This window comes from Zootoca vivipara, chromosome 13 (assembly GCF_963506605.1).
Source record: "Zootoca vivipara chromosome 13, rZooViv1.1, whole genome shotgun sequence".
In the NCBI taxonomy this organism is placed as follows: domain Eukaryota; kingdom Metazoa; phylum Chordata; class Lepidosauria; order Squamata; family Lacertidae; genus Zootoca; species Zootoca vivipara.
In genome coordinates this window covers 43,390,063-43,405,443 of record NC_083288.1, presented here as the reverse complement: position 1 = coordinate 43,405,443, position 15,381 = coordinate 43,390,063, and the positions used below count along the sequence as shown (strand labels likewise).

General features: G+C 39.9%; 1 protein-coding gene across 1 annotated transcript; it reads right to left on the bottom strand.

Moving 5' to 3' along the window:
• Positions 1–5,219: 5,219 nt before the first annotated feature.
• Positions 5,220–13,627, bottom strand: LOC118078235 (vomeronasal type-2 receptor 26-like). The gene is made up of 5 exons (XM_035102008.2): positions 13,466–13,627; positions 9,783–10,652; positions 7,952–8,179; positions 7,376–7,502; positions 5,220–6,121 (listed from the first exon to the last, which is right to left on the bottom strand). Exons 1-5 carry the CDS (start codon positions 13,625–13,627, stop codon positions 5,220–5,222), a joined length of 2,289 nt encoding a protein of 762 aa, XP_034957899.2.
• Positions 13,628–15,381: the final 1,754 nt, after the last annotated feature.

Sequence of the window (15,381 nt, the reverse complement as noted above, 5' to 3'; positions counted from 1 at the left end):
GTGAATTTTTCTACATCCGAACGGAAACCATTGGCGGTTTTAAATGCGGTTTCCTTGACTTACAAATTTTTCCAAATATTTTTTTTTCCTATAGGAAACTCCTTTTCGACTTACAAACTTTTCGACCTACGAATGTGCATTTGGAGTGGATTAAGTTCGTAAGTCTAGGGACCACTGTACACAATATTGAAATGGGATTAGCTGAAACAATTGAAACAAATGTCTGCTATTAAGCTCCCCCTGCTTTTGTCAGCAGCTTTTCTGATACACCAAAATCGCAAAATTTAGTGACTCATTCTCCTATTTGCTGTAGCTGGTGACTCATCTCTACATTACGGGCTGAGGACATGAGGTACAGTAAATGGGTTGAGCTAGGGTACAAAACTTTATCACTTGAGCTCATGCATTGTTAACCAAATACAGTACCCATTTTTCAGCTATGCTCCCACTGTGAGGAAGAAACTGAGGAATCAACATTGCCTGCTGTCTGCCTTGCTTGGGAAACCCTAGAGCGAGCACACAAGAACCATAAGCTTTGTTTCTGTAACTAATCCTTTACAGCCCTTCACACAGATTCCTTCCTTCACCCACACCTGAAGACTGGGAATATACCATGAGAATATCTGATATGCTGCAGTTATGAATTCTCATTCCATTCACAATCTTCTTACCTGTGGAATCTTGTAGAGGGTTAAGATGGTTGCCATATAGAAAGATGTTTCAGTCTCGAGGCCCCCAATGACAGCTAGCAGGTTCTTCTGAATGCCACACTTGTAGTTGGGGACAGTTTTCTTATGGCGAGAGATGAGGTTCAGCGTATTCTGATAAGTCATCTTTGCATTAAAGTAGCTGTCATATATCTGGAACCCCAAGGTGACGTTGGATAAAATCTTGGGGTTTTCATTTATCTCATTCACAGCAAACACCAAGGATAAGACATGCTGATAGTTCTTTGGCACTGTGCTAAAACAAGAGAGAGATTATGTTTATGATTGACTTTCTGTCTTCTGCTTGGACTATTTCTTTCAGACTAATTTGCACAATACAGAATCGCAGTAATATTAAGGACGTGAGATAAGACTATAAAGACACTAACAGGATTGACATAAAACCTACAACAGATATAATGTACAGTAGATGTAATTAAAATATGGTAATGTAAGTAAGATGATGACAGAGATAGGAATGAAGAAAGTGTGATATATATATGATGATAATTTAGAAAACCGATACAGAAAAAGGAGGAAGTTACGTTCAGCAGAACAATAGAATGTATATAGTAAATAGTAATAGAAATGTAAAAGATGAACTGTTTTTATTATGGATTACTTTTCTTGTTTGTATACTGCAATTTTGTGTTTAAGAAAACAATAAAAAATTAATTGAATACATATATATATATTAAGGAGGCGAGGAGAGAGCCATCCAACACAAAGGGATAAACAACTACCTGACATTTAGAAAACTCTGAAGGCAGCCCTGTTTAGGGAAGTTTTTAATGTTTGACATTTCAATGTATTTTAATCTTTGTTGGAAGCTGCCCAGAGTGGCTAGGGAAACCCAGCCGGAGGAGCAGGGTACAAATAAATTATTATTATTATTATTATTATTTAATTTGCATTTTTGCACATGTTATTTGGCTGGAGACATGCACTGCAGAATTCAGACTAGTGTGAATTACTTTTAGCAAGTGTGAATAAAATAGCCCATAACTCCACCCTCATCCTTCTTTACAGTCAGCTCAGAAGATTGCCCTGCCTGTTGTTGACTGTTAGTCTCCCTGCCTTCTATCCTTCCAGTCTCTCTGGGCACCTGCCACCGCTGAATCAATTGCTTTTTCAACACAATGTTGCTTCTGTTGTCTAGGTTTTTTTCCTTAACATGTGACTTTTTTATGCTGAGGAAGAAAAATATCCTTACGCATATTCATCAGGATGCTTTTCCTTTGGCTTCTCCTCGAAGCATACTTCAGTGAAGGAGGGTGAGAACAGCTGTGTCGTGATACCGCCAATGATGAAGTGCCCAGGCTGATAATATTGGTGTTGGACATGGATAGGATTAGTCACACAATGCAAAGCAGGATGTACCAAAAATAGAGGAAGCCCTATGAGTAGCACCAACAAGTGCAACACTAACATCCTGAGCTGAAAATCCATTCCTCTTAACAATTAAGCCCCTGTTTCAGCCTAAACTCATTAGTAACCTCCACTGTCAGCCTACATTAAAATTTGGCAGCTCTTGGGTGTGGCTACAAACAGCAGATTAGCTCTCGTTGGCATGGGGTGGTCTTTATGTACATTCCGAAGTTTCGCCCTGGCATATGCTTGTTGACATCGAAGTGCCATGTGGATATTGCCAGAGGAAGGCTGAATCACAGTGCTTTCAGATAACTACATGCTTCACAGTAATGATCATAGTCCATAGTCCCTGGAGCATTGAAAACTATCTGGCATCATGTGCAGCATAAACATCTAGCAAACTATGTTTTCCCTGTCTTTTCATGGGTTTGAACCCCATGTTGTGCAAAAAACTGCTGCATTGTAGGGGTTGGATTAGATCAGGCATCCCCAAACTGTGGCCCTCCAGATGTTTTGGCCTACAACTCCCATGATCCCTAGCTAACAGGACCAGTGGTCAGAGAAGATGGGAATTGTAGCCCAAAACATCTGGAGGGCCGAAGTTTAGGGATGCCGGGATTAGATGAATCTTGTGACCCCCTTCCAGCTCTGCAATGCTATGGTTCTATGGCACTTTATGTGTCTGAAAAAAAGATTTAAAAATATATATAACAGGGTAAGAATATATATATATATATATATATATATATATATATATATATATATATGTATGTATGTATGTATGTATGTATATATATAACAAGGGTAAGAATTCAGGAGTCTACCAAACCTAGTGTGTTTCTGTTTAGGAAGGTCACAATAGTGATGAAGCCCACATAGTCCAAGATATAATGGAACAGGGTGAATGCCCCTTTATTATAATGAAGTACAATTTCTGGAGTCAGGGAGTGCAGGCTGAAATCTGGGAATAGCTAAGAAATTGCCTGCCAGAGAGCACAGGTCCATTTTAAAAGCTTGTAGCAGGAAAGAGCAGTGGAATAGGCAAGTCTTTCCCCTTCCATTTCTTCATCAACCAGATGAGGAGACGGAATCAGTTTGACACCCTTAAAGGACTTAGGAAACCATAACTACAATGAGAAAAATGTTGTATTTACTCAATTATAACAACATAGGGAATCTGCAAACAACCAAATCCACATAATTATTCGAATCAAAAAATAGTCTGGGCAGAGAAATTCTCTAAGTTTGGAGGGATCAATGGCATACTAACTGGGCTTTTTGTGAGTATTCTGATGGGAGTGAAGACAATACATACATGCAATAAACATTACTATTATTAATGTGCCAACTTGGATCTGCTACAAGGCCAAGAACCAATAGGCTAGTATGGGCACTAGCTCAGATGACAATGTTCCCTGACCTTTCGGCAAAATTAACCAAACTCAAGGCAAGACCCAATAGAGGCAGTGACCATGCCTTTCATAGCCTACCTGCCACAAAGGAAAGCCAAGAGCCCATGCTGGAGAACATGGAAGAGAACATGGAAGAGAAGATCCAAGGTTCCATCCCTTTCAACTTCATACGGCTGGGTAAGAGGTATGTCTGAAACCAAAGCTGTTCCCAGTCAGTGTAGACTGACGTAGGCAAACTCGGCCCTCCAGATGTTTTGAGACTACAATTACCTTCACCCCTGAACACTGGTCTTGTTAGCTAGGGATGATGGGAGTTGTAGTCCCAAAACGTCTGGAGGGCCAAGTTTGCCTATACCTGGTGTAGACAATAATGAGCTAGATGGATGAATAATCCAAGCAGTAAAACATAAAACCATTAGGTGGTAAAGTGTCCAATCTGATCAGAATAGGGCAGGGTGTGACAGGAGCCAAGTGGGGCCGTATTGTGCCACGTGCAAGCCCACATGGGGGGGGCTAGTTGGCCGACATGGCTCTTGAAAGGTAAATCCCCCTGACACTCATGGAAAGAAGCGCCAGACTGGGACACAATGGGGTCGCCCCTTCCTCATCTTCCTCCATTTGTGCCCACTCTCTGCTTGGGGAGTACACTCAGCAAGGAGCAAGTGAGCACTGATCTGGCAGCCATTCAGTTAGGGGGTCACAGACGTGGTGGTGAGGCAAGGCCAGGCTCCGGGGCCCAGAGACCCCTAACAGCAGGCAGGGAAGGATGGGGAGCCAGGGATGGGGCCTGTCAGGATGCAGGGACAGATACCAGAATCTTGGAAATATACCAATATTGCATCGATACCTAAAGAAGATCAGGATCTAGAGCAAGTCAAGAACAATAGACCTATCACCTTGCTTAACTGTGACTCTAAAATATATGCAACAATAATGGCAAGGAGGATTAAAATTGTATTGTGGGATTATATGCACGAAAACCAAGCTGGATTTTTAACAACAAGGCAAACAGGCGATAATGTAAGAACAATAGTAAATATTTTGGAATATATGGAGAAAAGTAGTGATAACACTGTGGAACATTTACTTTTTTATGTTTTTCTGTTGAGAGCATTGCATCATACCATATAGACAGGAAACAATAAATAAATAATAAGAAAAAGCAACGGTAACACACCAATATAAATCAATACATCCATATTACTGAACCTGGCATGGATGGTGAATATTGAGCAAAGTCCAAAGCATAGGAAATAAAATCACATCAAAAATGATCTTGGTCCTCCATTCCCCTGGACGCATACAATATATATGCAATTCCCCCCCCCCCAGCAATAGCCAAATTCCATATGTTCTTAAACCATGCAGCCATTTGGGGACTTGTCAATGTTTCCCATTCCTGGAAATTGGTACTTGAAGCTACTGCAGCCACCTAGTGACAGAGTAAACTCAACAGCGTATAACAAAAAATATATGAAATACATTACAGGATTCCCACATCATTTATACCTTTCCCCATAGAACTATGTAGAATAACAACACAATAAATGAAGCCACAGATATTGATTTTATTAGGTGTTTTTGTTCAACTCAGACTTTGCAACTGTCATGTTGGATTTAGGAGGAAAGATCCATTTCTGTCATAAAGTAATTGAAAACTTAGCATTAGTCTCTACTATAATTTAATTAATTCATTTTTCATGAATGAAAACAGAATCTCTTCTGCTGTTTATATTTTTTTTCGTATTAGCTGTTCTCTGTTATTTAACTCAGGTCTCACCAGAATGATGTAGCATTTTGGGGGAAAGATGCAGCCCAGTAATCCAGCACTGGAAGCCAAGATGGAGAAGATCTCCACAGCTACCATGTACTTTCCTTGTGTGCTCAGGTAAGTAGGAACAAAGGAGACCCAAACACTGCAAAATAACAGCATGCTGAAGGTGATGAACTTGGCTTCATTAAAAGCGTCAGGTAATTTCCGGGCTAGGAAGGCCACAATGAAGCTGACAATGGCCAGGAAGCCCATGTAGCCCAAAACACAATAGAACATGATGGCTGATCCTTCATTACATAACAATATGATTTCTTCAGCAGATGAGTGCATATCCAAGTCTGGGAATGGGGGAGAGGTTGCCAGCCACAGAGCACAGATTGCTACTTGAACAACAGGGCAAGAGAGGACAGTGGAATAAGCCAGTCTTTTCCCCACCCAGTTCCTCATCCTGGATCCTGGTTTGGTAGCCATGAATGCCAAAACGACAGAGATGGTTTTGGCCAAGATGCTAGACAGGGACACAGAGAAGATGATACCAAAAGCAGTTTGTCGGAGAAGGCAGGTTGCCTCAATAGGCTTTCCAAGGAACAGCAAGGAGCAGAGGAAACACAGGAGGAGGGAAGTGAGGAGAATATAGGTGAGGCTTCTGTTGTTGGCTTTGACTATGGCAGTATCCCGGTGCTTAATGAAGATGACCAGCACCAGAACTGTGACCAGAGACAACAAAAGTGCAGAGATAGTTGAAATGATGGCCAAAGTTTCATCAAAAGCAAGGAAGTTTGGAATCTTAGGGATGCATTGATTCTGCCCTCTGTTTGGGTAATGATCCTCTTGGCAACTGACACAAGTTTCTTCATCTGAAAATGTAAATCAATTATGATGCACTAAGAACAATCAAGATTCTTTTCAGGATTAAGAACAATCTTATCACAAAATTATTTTTTTTAAGGAATGATTTTTTTAAGAAATGAAAGCTTTAAAAAAATTCTGACCAAATTCACCCTAACATAAAGGTAAAGGAGCCCCTGACCATCAGGTCCAGTCGTGTCCGACTCTGGGGTTGCGGCGCTCATCTCGCTCTATAGGCCGAGGGAGCCGGCGTTTGTCCACAGACAACTTCCGGGTCTGCGGAACCAGAGCAGCGCACAGAAACGCCATTTACCTTCCTGCCGGAGCGGTCCCTATTTATCTACTTGAACTTTTGATGTGCTTTGGAACTGCTAGGTGGGCAGGAACTGGGACAGAGCAACGGGAGCTCACTGATTCTGTCCTCTGTTTGAGTAATGATCCTCTTGGCAACTGACACAAGTTTCTTCATCTGAAAAAGTAAATTAATTATGACAAGCTAAGAACAATCAAGACTGTTTTCAGGATTCAGAACTGTCTTATCAGGAAATGATCTATCCTCATTGATTTTAAGCAAGGCAAGTTTTAAAATGTTTATGGCCAAGAGCTTTAAAATAACTGCCAAGCATTGTATCTGGATATAGATTAAATATATCATTAAATATTAATGATATTTTCTTTTGGTGTGCTTTTTGGACCACTTCCACCAAATTTTGTAATATATATTTATTAAATTTCTATACCACTCTTCATCTCATTCAACATTCACAAGGTGGTTTAGAATTTAAGAATAATAACTAGTCCTAAGAACTGAAATTTTGGTACTGCAAAAGTCTGGGAGAAACGCTGCTTGATTTGTTGACATTCTTCTCTAGTTCCCCAAACAACCTCCTTCTTAAGGAAGATAACTCTATTTCTGTTCCCTCGCAATCTAGAACTTTTATTGTCATCCAGACCTCCTCATCCCATGTTATCTTCTCCATTCATGGAAATACAGCTCTACATTCATTCCACTCATCTGATGTATGAACATTATTTTGCTTTAAACATATTTTACCAAAATACATGCTTAATAAAGGATGTCAGTATTGCTGTAGCCTCACATTACCACAGCAGCTTGTGTTTTCTGCAGCTTTGGTGGATGGGTTGAGAGGAAGGAACAGCCAAGGGACGTATGAATCATATTATTCTGCATCCAAGTTGGGGGTGGGGAGGTTAAGCAAATCTCTTTAATAAAAGGTATATGTACTAAACACATGTCCTACCCATCTCATTTGAGATCATTCCTTCTGCACATCGAACACAATCATAGCAGCAAAATTTCTTTCCCTCCTTCTTTTTCTTTCCGTAACCAGGATGGCAGATGTCATTACATACTGAAAGGGGTGGCACCTACCCAAAGATATGGGAACAGTTTAGTATTTAGAAAAAAGTTTGCAGAATTTATTTAATACCAGAAGATGTGGTATTAAAAAGAGAAGTTAAATGGAATGGAATACAAGACCCTTACATTTAAAGGTGACACATAAAGTGGAAGCAAATGTTAATGTAGAAATGGCTTCCTGATGATGATGATTTGTTATTGCCCACCTGATGATGATTATTTGCTATTGCCCACCTGAGTGAATCCTCATTAAAAATGCTTGCAGTATTTGCCTAATATCAGATGATCTGCTAATAAAAAAAGAAGTCAGATGGAATGGAATGGAATATAAGATCCTCACATTCACGGGTGGCACATAAAAGTGCAAGCAAATGCTAAAATAGAAATGGTCTCCTGGCTTATTAGATGACCATTTCCTTTTCTCAAAAAGGCAGTGTAGTTATTTGCCATTCCCTACCTGAGTCAATCCTCTGTGCCATTTGATTCCCTCTTCATTAAAGATGATCTTTTTGCTAGGAGGAGCCTGAGGTTCCAGTCTTCCCACGTTGATTCTGACATAGGAGTTATTTGGGAAAGTGACCAGGTTTGTAATATCAAATCCACCTACTAATTCTCCATGTTCATTAAATGTAATTTCATCTCCAGCACTATTGTTGAATGAGATCCTCTGAAGAACTGAGTGCAGCTGTGTAGAGAGATAGACAGAACCAAAGTGTTCAGGTGGTGCTATATAATCACTATTAGTTTTCTTTCACAAATTTAGATTATTTTTGTTTAGGAAACAAAGTATTTATGAATTCAATACTTTTACCATTACTAATAGAAAACATGCCATTTTAGTTACTAGTTATGGAGAAAGTGTCGCAAATCATTATGTAAAGTAGGCCATGAATGGAGACATTATTGTTTTGTTTTCTATGGAAAGCTTGAATAAATATTGGCCCGACTTAAAACAACAACATTCATCCTTGGTATCAATGCAAAGAGAACATTAAATGAGAATTCATGGATGAGAAATAAGTCCTTGGCCTTTGGCTACTGCATGACACACCACTGTCTTATAGTCAGGTATTGACAAGGCCTCTCTTCTGTGAGGGGAGGGGTTGTGAGCGGGACTCGCTTACTTCACAGGGGGGGAGGCGTGGTTGGGCCCCCTGCATCACAGGGAGTCCCGGGCCTGCGTCACGCCCTCAGCCAGCCAACATAGCTGCCAAGTTATCCCTTTTTTTAAGGGATTTTCCCTTATGCTGAATAGGCTTCCTCATGAGAAAAGGGAAAACTTGGCAGCTATGCCAGCCAATTTGGCTAGCTGGGGGACATGGTTTTGCCGCATTTAAGCGGCCCCAGGCCCAGCCTGTTTGGTTCCTGCACGCACGTCTCTCTCTCCCTCCCTCCCTCCCTTTAATGTCAGGCATTCAACTCCTGACCTTGCTATGGACCTTAGTTGGTTGCCTGTTGAAGGGGCCTGGTAGGATTTTTTTTCCACTTGGCAGATTGGCACCAGCCACTTGGTTTTTCGCCTGCCTTGTAGCAAATCGTCACAACTTTGTAAGGTCTGGCGGTTAGGCACTGGAAAATGTGTTGTGTGTTGGAGGGGAGGTAGTGGCCATCAGTTACCCCTCCTCTTGAAGGAATATGACAACTGGGAAACACTGCCCTGCAAGCGCTCTAGTTGGATAATAGCCTTTACCAAAGGTGTCATGGGCTTTGAAGAAACTCGATCTCAGGACGCAAGGGAGAAGCGTGCTAAGAGGAAGGCATGCTTGGCAAATCCACACCGTGATTAACTCCTGCCTGGAAACCAATGTCCCCACTGTGGAAGAACATGTTGATCCAGAATTGGCCTTCACAGTCACTTACGCACCCATTGTTAAAACCGTGTTCATGAAAGACAATCTTACTTGGCTACGAGTGATCGCCAAAGAAGAAGAATTCCGTTAAAGGAATCTGGTGGCCGTGGTTCCTGTTCGATGCCCAGGTGGTGGCTAGGGCCATGGCACGACCTTCTGATGACTCTAAGGGAGAGCTTCCAGTTGATTTGCATCAACAAGCTCCCCCTGCAGGTTGTTAACGCTTGTGTGACTTCCTGCAGGGCAGGCAGGAGTCAAGTATAGTCAGTTCGGATCCAATGCATAAGCCAATACCACTCACATTCTGTAACCAATAAAGTTGTGGCCTTTTTTTAGCCCATTAACCTAAAATACTTGTGTCTGTGTGTCTTATTTCATCATAAAGCAGGGGATGGGGCCTTGACTCGCAATTGGGTTTGGCCAGTGAGAAAACATTACCTGCCAGGGCTCTACACGCAAAGGAGACCATGAGCTTGTGCCCTCCACTGTTCTGTATTTCTGTATCAAGATATGGAAGGCATGTGCCACAGCATACACAGCATTATAGACATTGTAGCTGTGGCCGGTCATGCTCATTTCAAACAGAGGTGTAGGGAGGCCCTCCAGGCTCTCATCTCCGGTACATGTCTTATAGACGAATGCAGAGTTTGAAAATGAACAACCAAATGCTTGTGTCCAAAAAGTGCTCATAAAACCATCTTCCTCTGACCAAGAAGGGTAGATTTCCTTTACAAATTCTTGGAAAGCTTGCAATTCCCTGGAATGAATTGAGAAGGAGATAGCACCTTCAAAAATTTGAATATCAATTTCAATTAACTTTTGAAATTTATTTAATGTGAAGTCAATCTGTGCTGTGGTAATCCACACTTTTGTTGCAGAGAACACATTTTTATTTTGAAGAAATAGTCCTTTCATGGCTCTGGTTATTCCTATAATGTTAGCCAACGTTATAATTGATGAGGTTTCTCCATAGATAACAACAGCGTTGATGTTTCCTGGACTGATAATTGGCAAAACCTTCTTTGTGTCCTTGATAAGTTCATCTGCATTCATGACATGCATATGTTCTGGAAGTATTTCTGTGAATGCTGAACAGATTCCATTCCTGGAGAGTATTGGATCCATCATCTGCAAAAATTGTTCCCCACCTTCATCATTTTTGGCAATGAGCCCAACCCATTTCCAGTTGAAATGGAGGAGTAACTGGACAATTCCCTGGTACTGAAGGCCTTCGTTGGGAACCATGCGATAAAAGGAGGGAACATTGATTGGCTCATTCATTGGTGGTGGAAATGAGCCGTATACAAACTGCAAGAAGAGGGGAATGTCCAGACAATTGAAATTGGAAACAGGTGGAACATATTGCCTCTTCACTGATTCTAGTCTCATTTATTTAATTATTTTGATTCCTTGCTTTAAACCTTGTTTTTTCATTTAATCTCTAAGCGATTTGTGATCAAAGACCACAGTATATAGTATGCGGAAACATTTTAAAAATAAATAAAGCACAAGTTATTGGCAAACAGATAGGTGTAAGAAAAATCAGAAATAAAACCTAAAACTAATAAACAGGTATAAAAATATGAAAGTATATAGATTCAGGTGATTCATACACATAAAACAGTTTCCAATCGTATGTGCTTCTTATTTTTCTCACTTTAACTGCAGTAGGGAAAACCAAAACACTTTGTATCTTTTCAGTAACAGTAATGTACAATGCAAGTGTCTCCCCTACTTGGAAACCAGAAAGAAGAAAATAAATTAATGTTTCTTGGTTTGTCCTTTAAATAAATTTTAAAAAGCCACAATAAAATAAAGCAAAGTATCCAAGTTGGATAGTCAATTGCATCTCCCCTCTAATAGGGCAGCTGTATGAACATTTTTATGAGCCAGCATGAAGAAAATCTAGAACTTCTGAGTGTCTAGCACCAGGGGTCCCTAAACTAAGGCCCGGGGGCTGGATCCGGCCCAATCACCTTCTAAATCCGGCCCGCGGACGGTCCGGGAATCAGCATGTTTTTACATGAGTAGAATGTGTCCTTTTATTTAAAATGCATCTCTGGGTTATTTGTGGGGCATAGGAATTCGTTCATATCTTTTTTTCAAAATAGAGTCTGGCCCCCCACAAGGTCTGAGGGACAATGGACCGGCCCCTGCTGAGAAAGTTTGCTGACCCCAGGTCTAGCAGTCTCTGGCTCTGAGTCAAGAGCAATATATTGGCATTGATGTCATTAGACATTGACAATCTATGGCAGGGCCTGCTATGGTCAGTAAACAGGACTGGAAACAGGAAACAACACACTGATAACCAGCAACTCGGGTGTTTAAAAATAGTTTGTTGGCCCAGATCCAGCATATTCACCACCCTTCATGTTTGTCATACATATATTCTTTGAAATCTTGTCACCTAAATATAGCAAGTAGAGCAAAGAAATGCTGAAGTGCTTCATTTTATATTGAACAGCCTTCAGCCTTGTATATCTGCATAAATCTTCACATTTCCTAATGTGGTAACTATAGCCCTGTGGTCGCTGGAGAATATTTTATACATAGCTAATATTTTATCTATTTAGCCAAGCTAAAATTATATGCTTCAGTCCAGTTACTGGGCATAATAACCCCTTAGCCACATGCCTAGGGTTAACTAGCATTGCTCTAGAGAGACTGAATTGTTTTAATGTCTATCTAATATTCTATATGTGTATTGCTACCCCATAGAAAGGCTGAGTTATTTTTCTTTACTTAGGAAATAGGCACTGAATGAGCACTTTTGGGGCAACTGAAACTTCAGAGAGCTGCCAAACTATTACTCACTAAGCATATACTAGGCATACAATAATAAATGGCATTTGCACAAAAGCTAGTTTGGGGCCTGGGGCCTCTATTCAATTCCACTGAATAGAGAAAACAATTCCTCCCCACACATTAAAAATCTTTGTGGTTAACTTAAACTGTTTATCATCTTCTCTACAAACAGTAGTTTGGGAAAAGAACTAATAATAATAATAATAATAATAATAATAATAATAATAATAAAATTTATTTATACCTCGCCCTCTCCAGCAAAGAGTGGGCTCAGGGTGGCTAACACCGGATATAAAACAATTCATTAAAATTCAGTTTAAAAACAAGATTAAATACAACATTAAAATGCGCCTCATTTCAATAGAAACTCAAATCAAAAACTGGGGAGGAAAATGTCAAATCTTCATGCTGTATGTATTGATTACAAACAGCTTCTGGGTTACAGTGGAATATTTTAGGATGTATCTGTTTAATGCCATGTTGAAATGATTAATTTCCCACCAGAAAAGAACATGAATAATTCACAAATAGATTGAATAGAGTTGGAAGTCTTACACAGGCAAGACTGCATTTACCACTCAAAGAGGAAGAAGCATCTTATTTATTGTGATTTAAACAAACAAACCCTTCTCCCACAGCAATTCTTGGGGAATGTGGGGTTGAAAGCACCTTTAAGCTAAATAAATCCTGCAGCTAATTGCAGACTGGGTCACTGTGAATATTTTTCAGCTTGGTGTGTTGAAATTATGCTGTATTGAGAAGAGGCCAGCAAACTCTCCTATTAGTTTTGAAGCATATTAAATTGTGTTATTCTGGGCTCAAACGGCATACATTTTCCTGCCAACTGATCATAAAATAATGAATTCATAATTAACTGGGATGGACCTTGCCTGCTTTTAAAATATGGAAATAATTACTGCCCTGTTGCATAAATCTGTGATGATCTCTGAATGATTTGTAAATATTAAAAGCAAATTGCCAGTACATGAGATATAATCAATTTTTTGGGAGAGGGGTGTAATCTAGAACTAAATAAAGTACATATATCAAACCACTGTCAACTTCAATCATCTGTAGCCAGTAATCTATATCAAACTGTAAATTTGTAGCCAGCAAAGACCTCAGAAAACATATAGTTCTGATTCAGGTTGCTCATACTTTTTGGATACCCATATTATAACACAATGCAGTTCCACATATTTCATCCCCTTCTATATTTCTCCATCAACTAGTACTCAAATAGCTACTGGGAATAAAGGGGAGAATTATGTGTCAGATTAAGGGAAGTCCCCATTGCCCTCACATTCAGATCCTACCTGTGGAATCTTGAAAAGACCTAAGATGTCTGCGATGCGTGAGGAGGTAACGGAGGCAAGCCCCCCAATGATTCCTATTACATTTTGACGGATGCCACATCTGTAATTGGGGACAAACCGATGTGATTTGAAAAGCAGGTCCAGGGTGGTTCGGTAGGTCATTCTTGAGTCAGAGTAGCTGTCATAGATGTGGAACCCGAGGGTAACATTGGGCAAGATCGTGGGATTGCCGTTGATCTTGTCAACAGCAAAGACCAAGGCTAGGATGTGCTGGTAGAACTTTGTCAAAACACTGCAAAGAAAGTCACTTGCTATTTCATGTGAGTATTAAACAGTGCACAAATTCATTTTAATACATTATTTGTCCACTCTACATCTTGAAGATTCAGCTTCCTGACATGAAGGGAAAACACAGCCTGCATAACTAGGTTATACTGGTAAGAAAGTAAAATGTATTGTGGCTCCCTTTTCCTGTATTCCTTTAGATTTGCACATCATAACTAAAGGAATATTTGCATTTGTCTTGAAATCAAATTATAATCTTCATTTCTCCAAACACATAGATTCTGTAGACATCTCCATAGATGGGCAAAGGTATTTCCGTAATTTCACTTTCTTAGTCCTCAGAATTTCTATTTATTGTGTTGTTTATCACTATAAAGTACCAAGGGAAACACCCACTGAAGTTTGCAAAACCATTGCAACAACTAGAAAGTTAACAATTGTTTGTCTAATGGTTTGGTGCCCTAGTCCCTTAGCATAACAGAAATGGTCTAAATGTCAAATGCCTATTAGAATGCTTTCATGAGTCTCTTTCTGTTATATAATATATCCCTTTGCCAGATACCACATGCTGTTGGAGGTATCAGAAAAAATATAGAATGCAATCCAGACTATGTGTTCATTTCTTCACAGTATTGTGCTTTTTATTGTTGGAAATACATTTAAAACTGAAGTCAATTAAAAGAAGAACAGTTTCTTTTTATTGACCTGTTGCTGTGGTTTCCTTTTCAAATTTGATATCACCCGCTGATTATAAATAACTCAAGGTAAATAAGTCACCATCATTCCACTAGCAGGGATAAGCAGACTAATGAAAATTGAGCAAATGCACAATAGCTAAGTGAGGCAAGTATATTCATTCCCACAGCAATTCAAAACAAATCCTACAGAAAATCAGCAACAAAGAATTAGGCAGTCCTAAGCCCATTTCTAAAGAGGCGGTTTTGCCTGAAAGCTAAGCTCTCTAGTGTTAGGAGCTAGCGGGTCTCAACACAGCAGGCTGAGTTGGTGTCACTATTGCAAAGTTTCATCTAGAAGGATTACACTGAAAATCTCTGTGGAGCACAAAACACTAAGCCACTCTGGAAGAGTCTGGGCAGTCAGGGGAAATAGAAAAGGGGGGGGGGGAATAAGAGGGATGGAAGGATGTCTAAACAACAAGAAAACGGAACAAAGAATATAGTTAGCATCATATGAAAAACACATGAAATTGATGCAGTCAAATATATATATATATATAAACAATTACATTAAATTAAAGGCCATTTCCTTACAATGGGATATCAGTCAAGAACTGAGAAGGGTATTGTTTGAAGAGGACTGGTTGGGAAAAGTAATGGATATGAGACACCATCCCACCGATGAGGAGATCACCTGGCTCATACCACTCATGTGGAATATTTACAGGATCATTTCTGGTGCATTTCAGCTCATGCACTTTGAAAGGCATGCTTGAAAGCAGCAGGAGATGCAGAGAAAGCATCCTGATGACAAATTTTCCTCCACAGATAAATTCTCTCGCCTCTTTTCTACAGCATCAATTCTAACATCAGTCACATTTGAATAAGATGACACAAGGTGGTAGCTGGTTTTAACAAATCAGCTCTTTAAAGAATGCTTTGAATGCTAGAGAA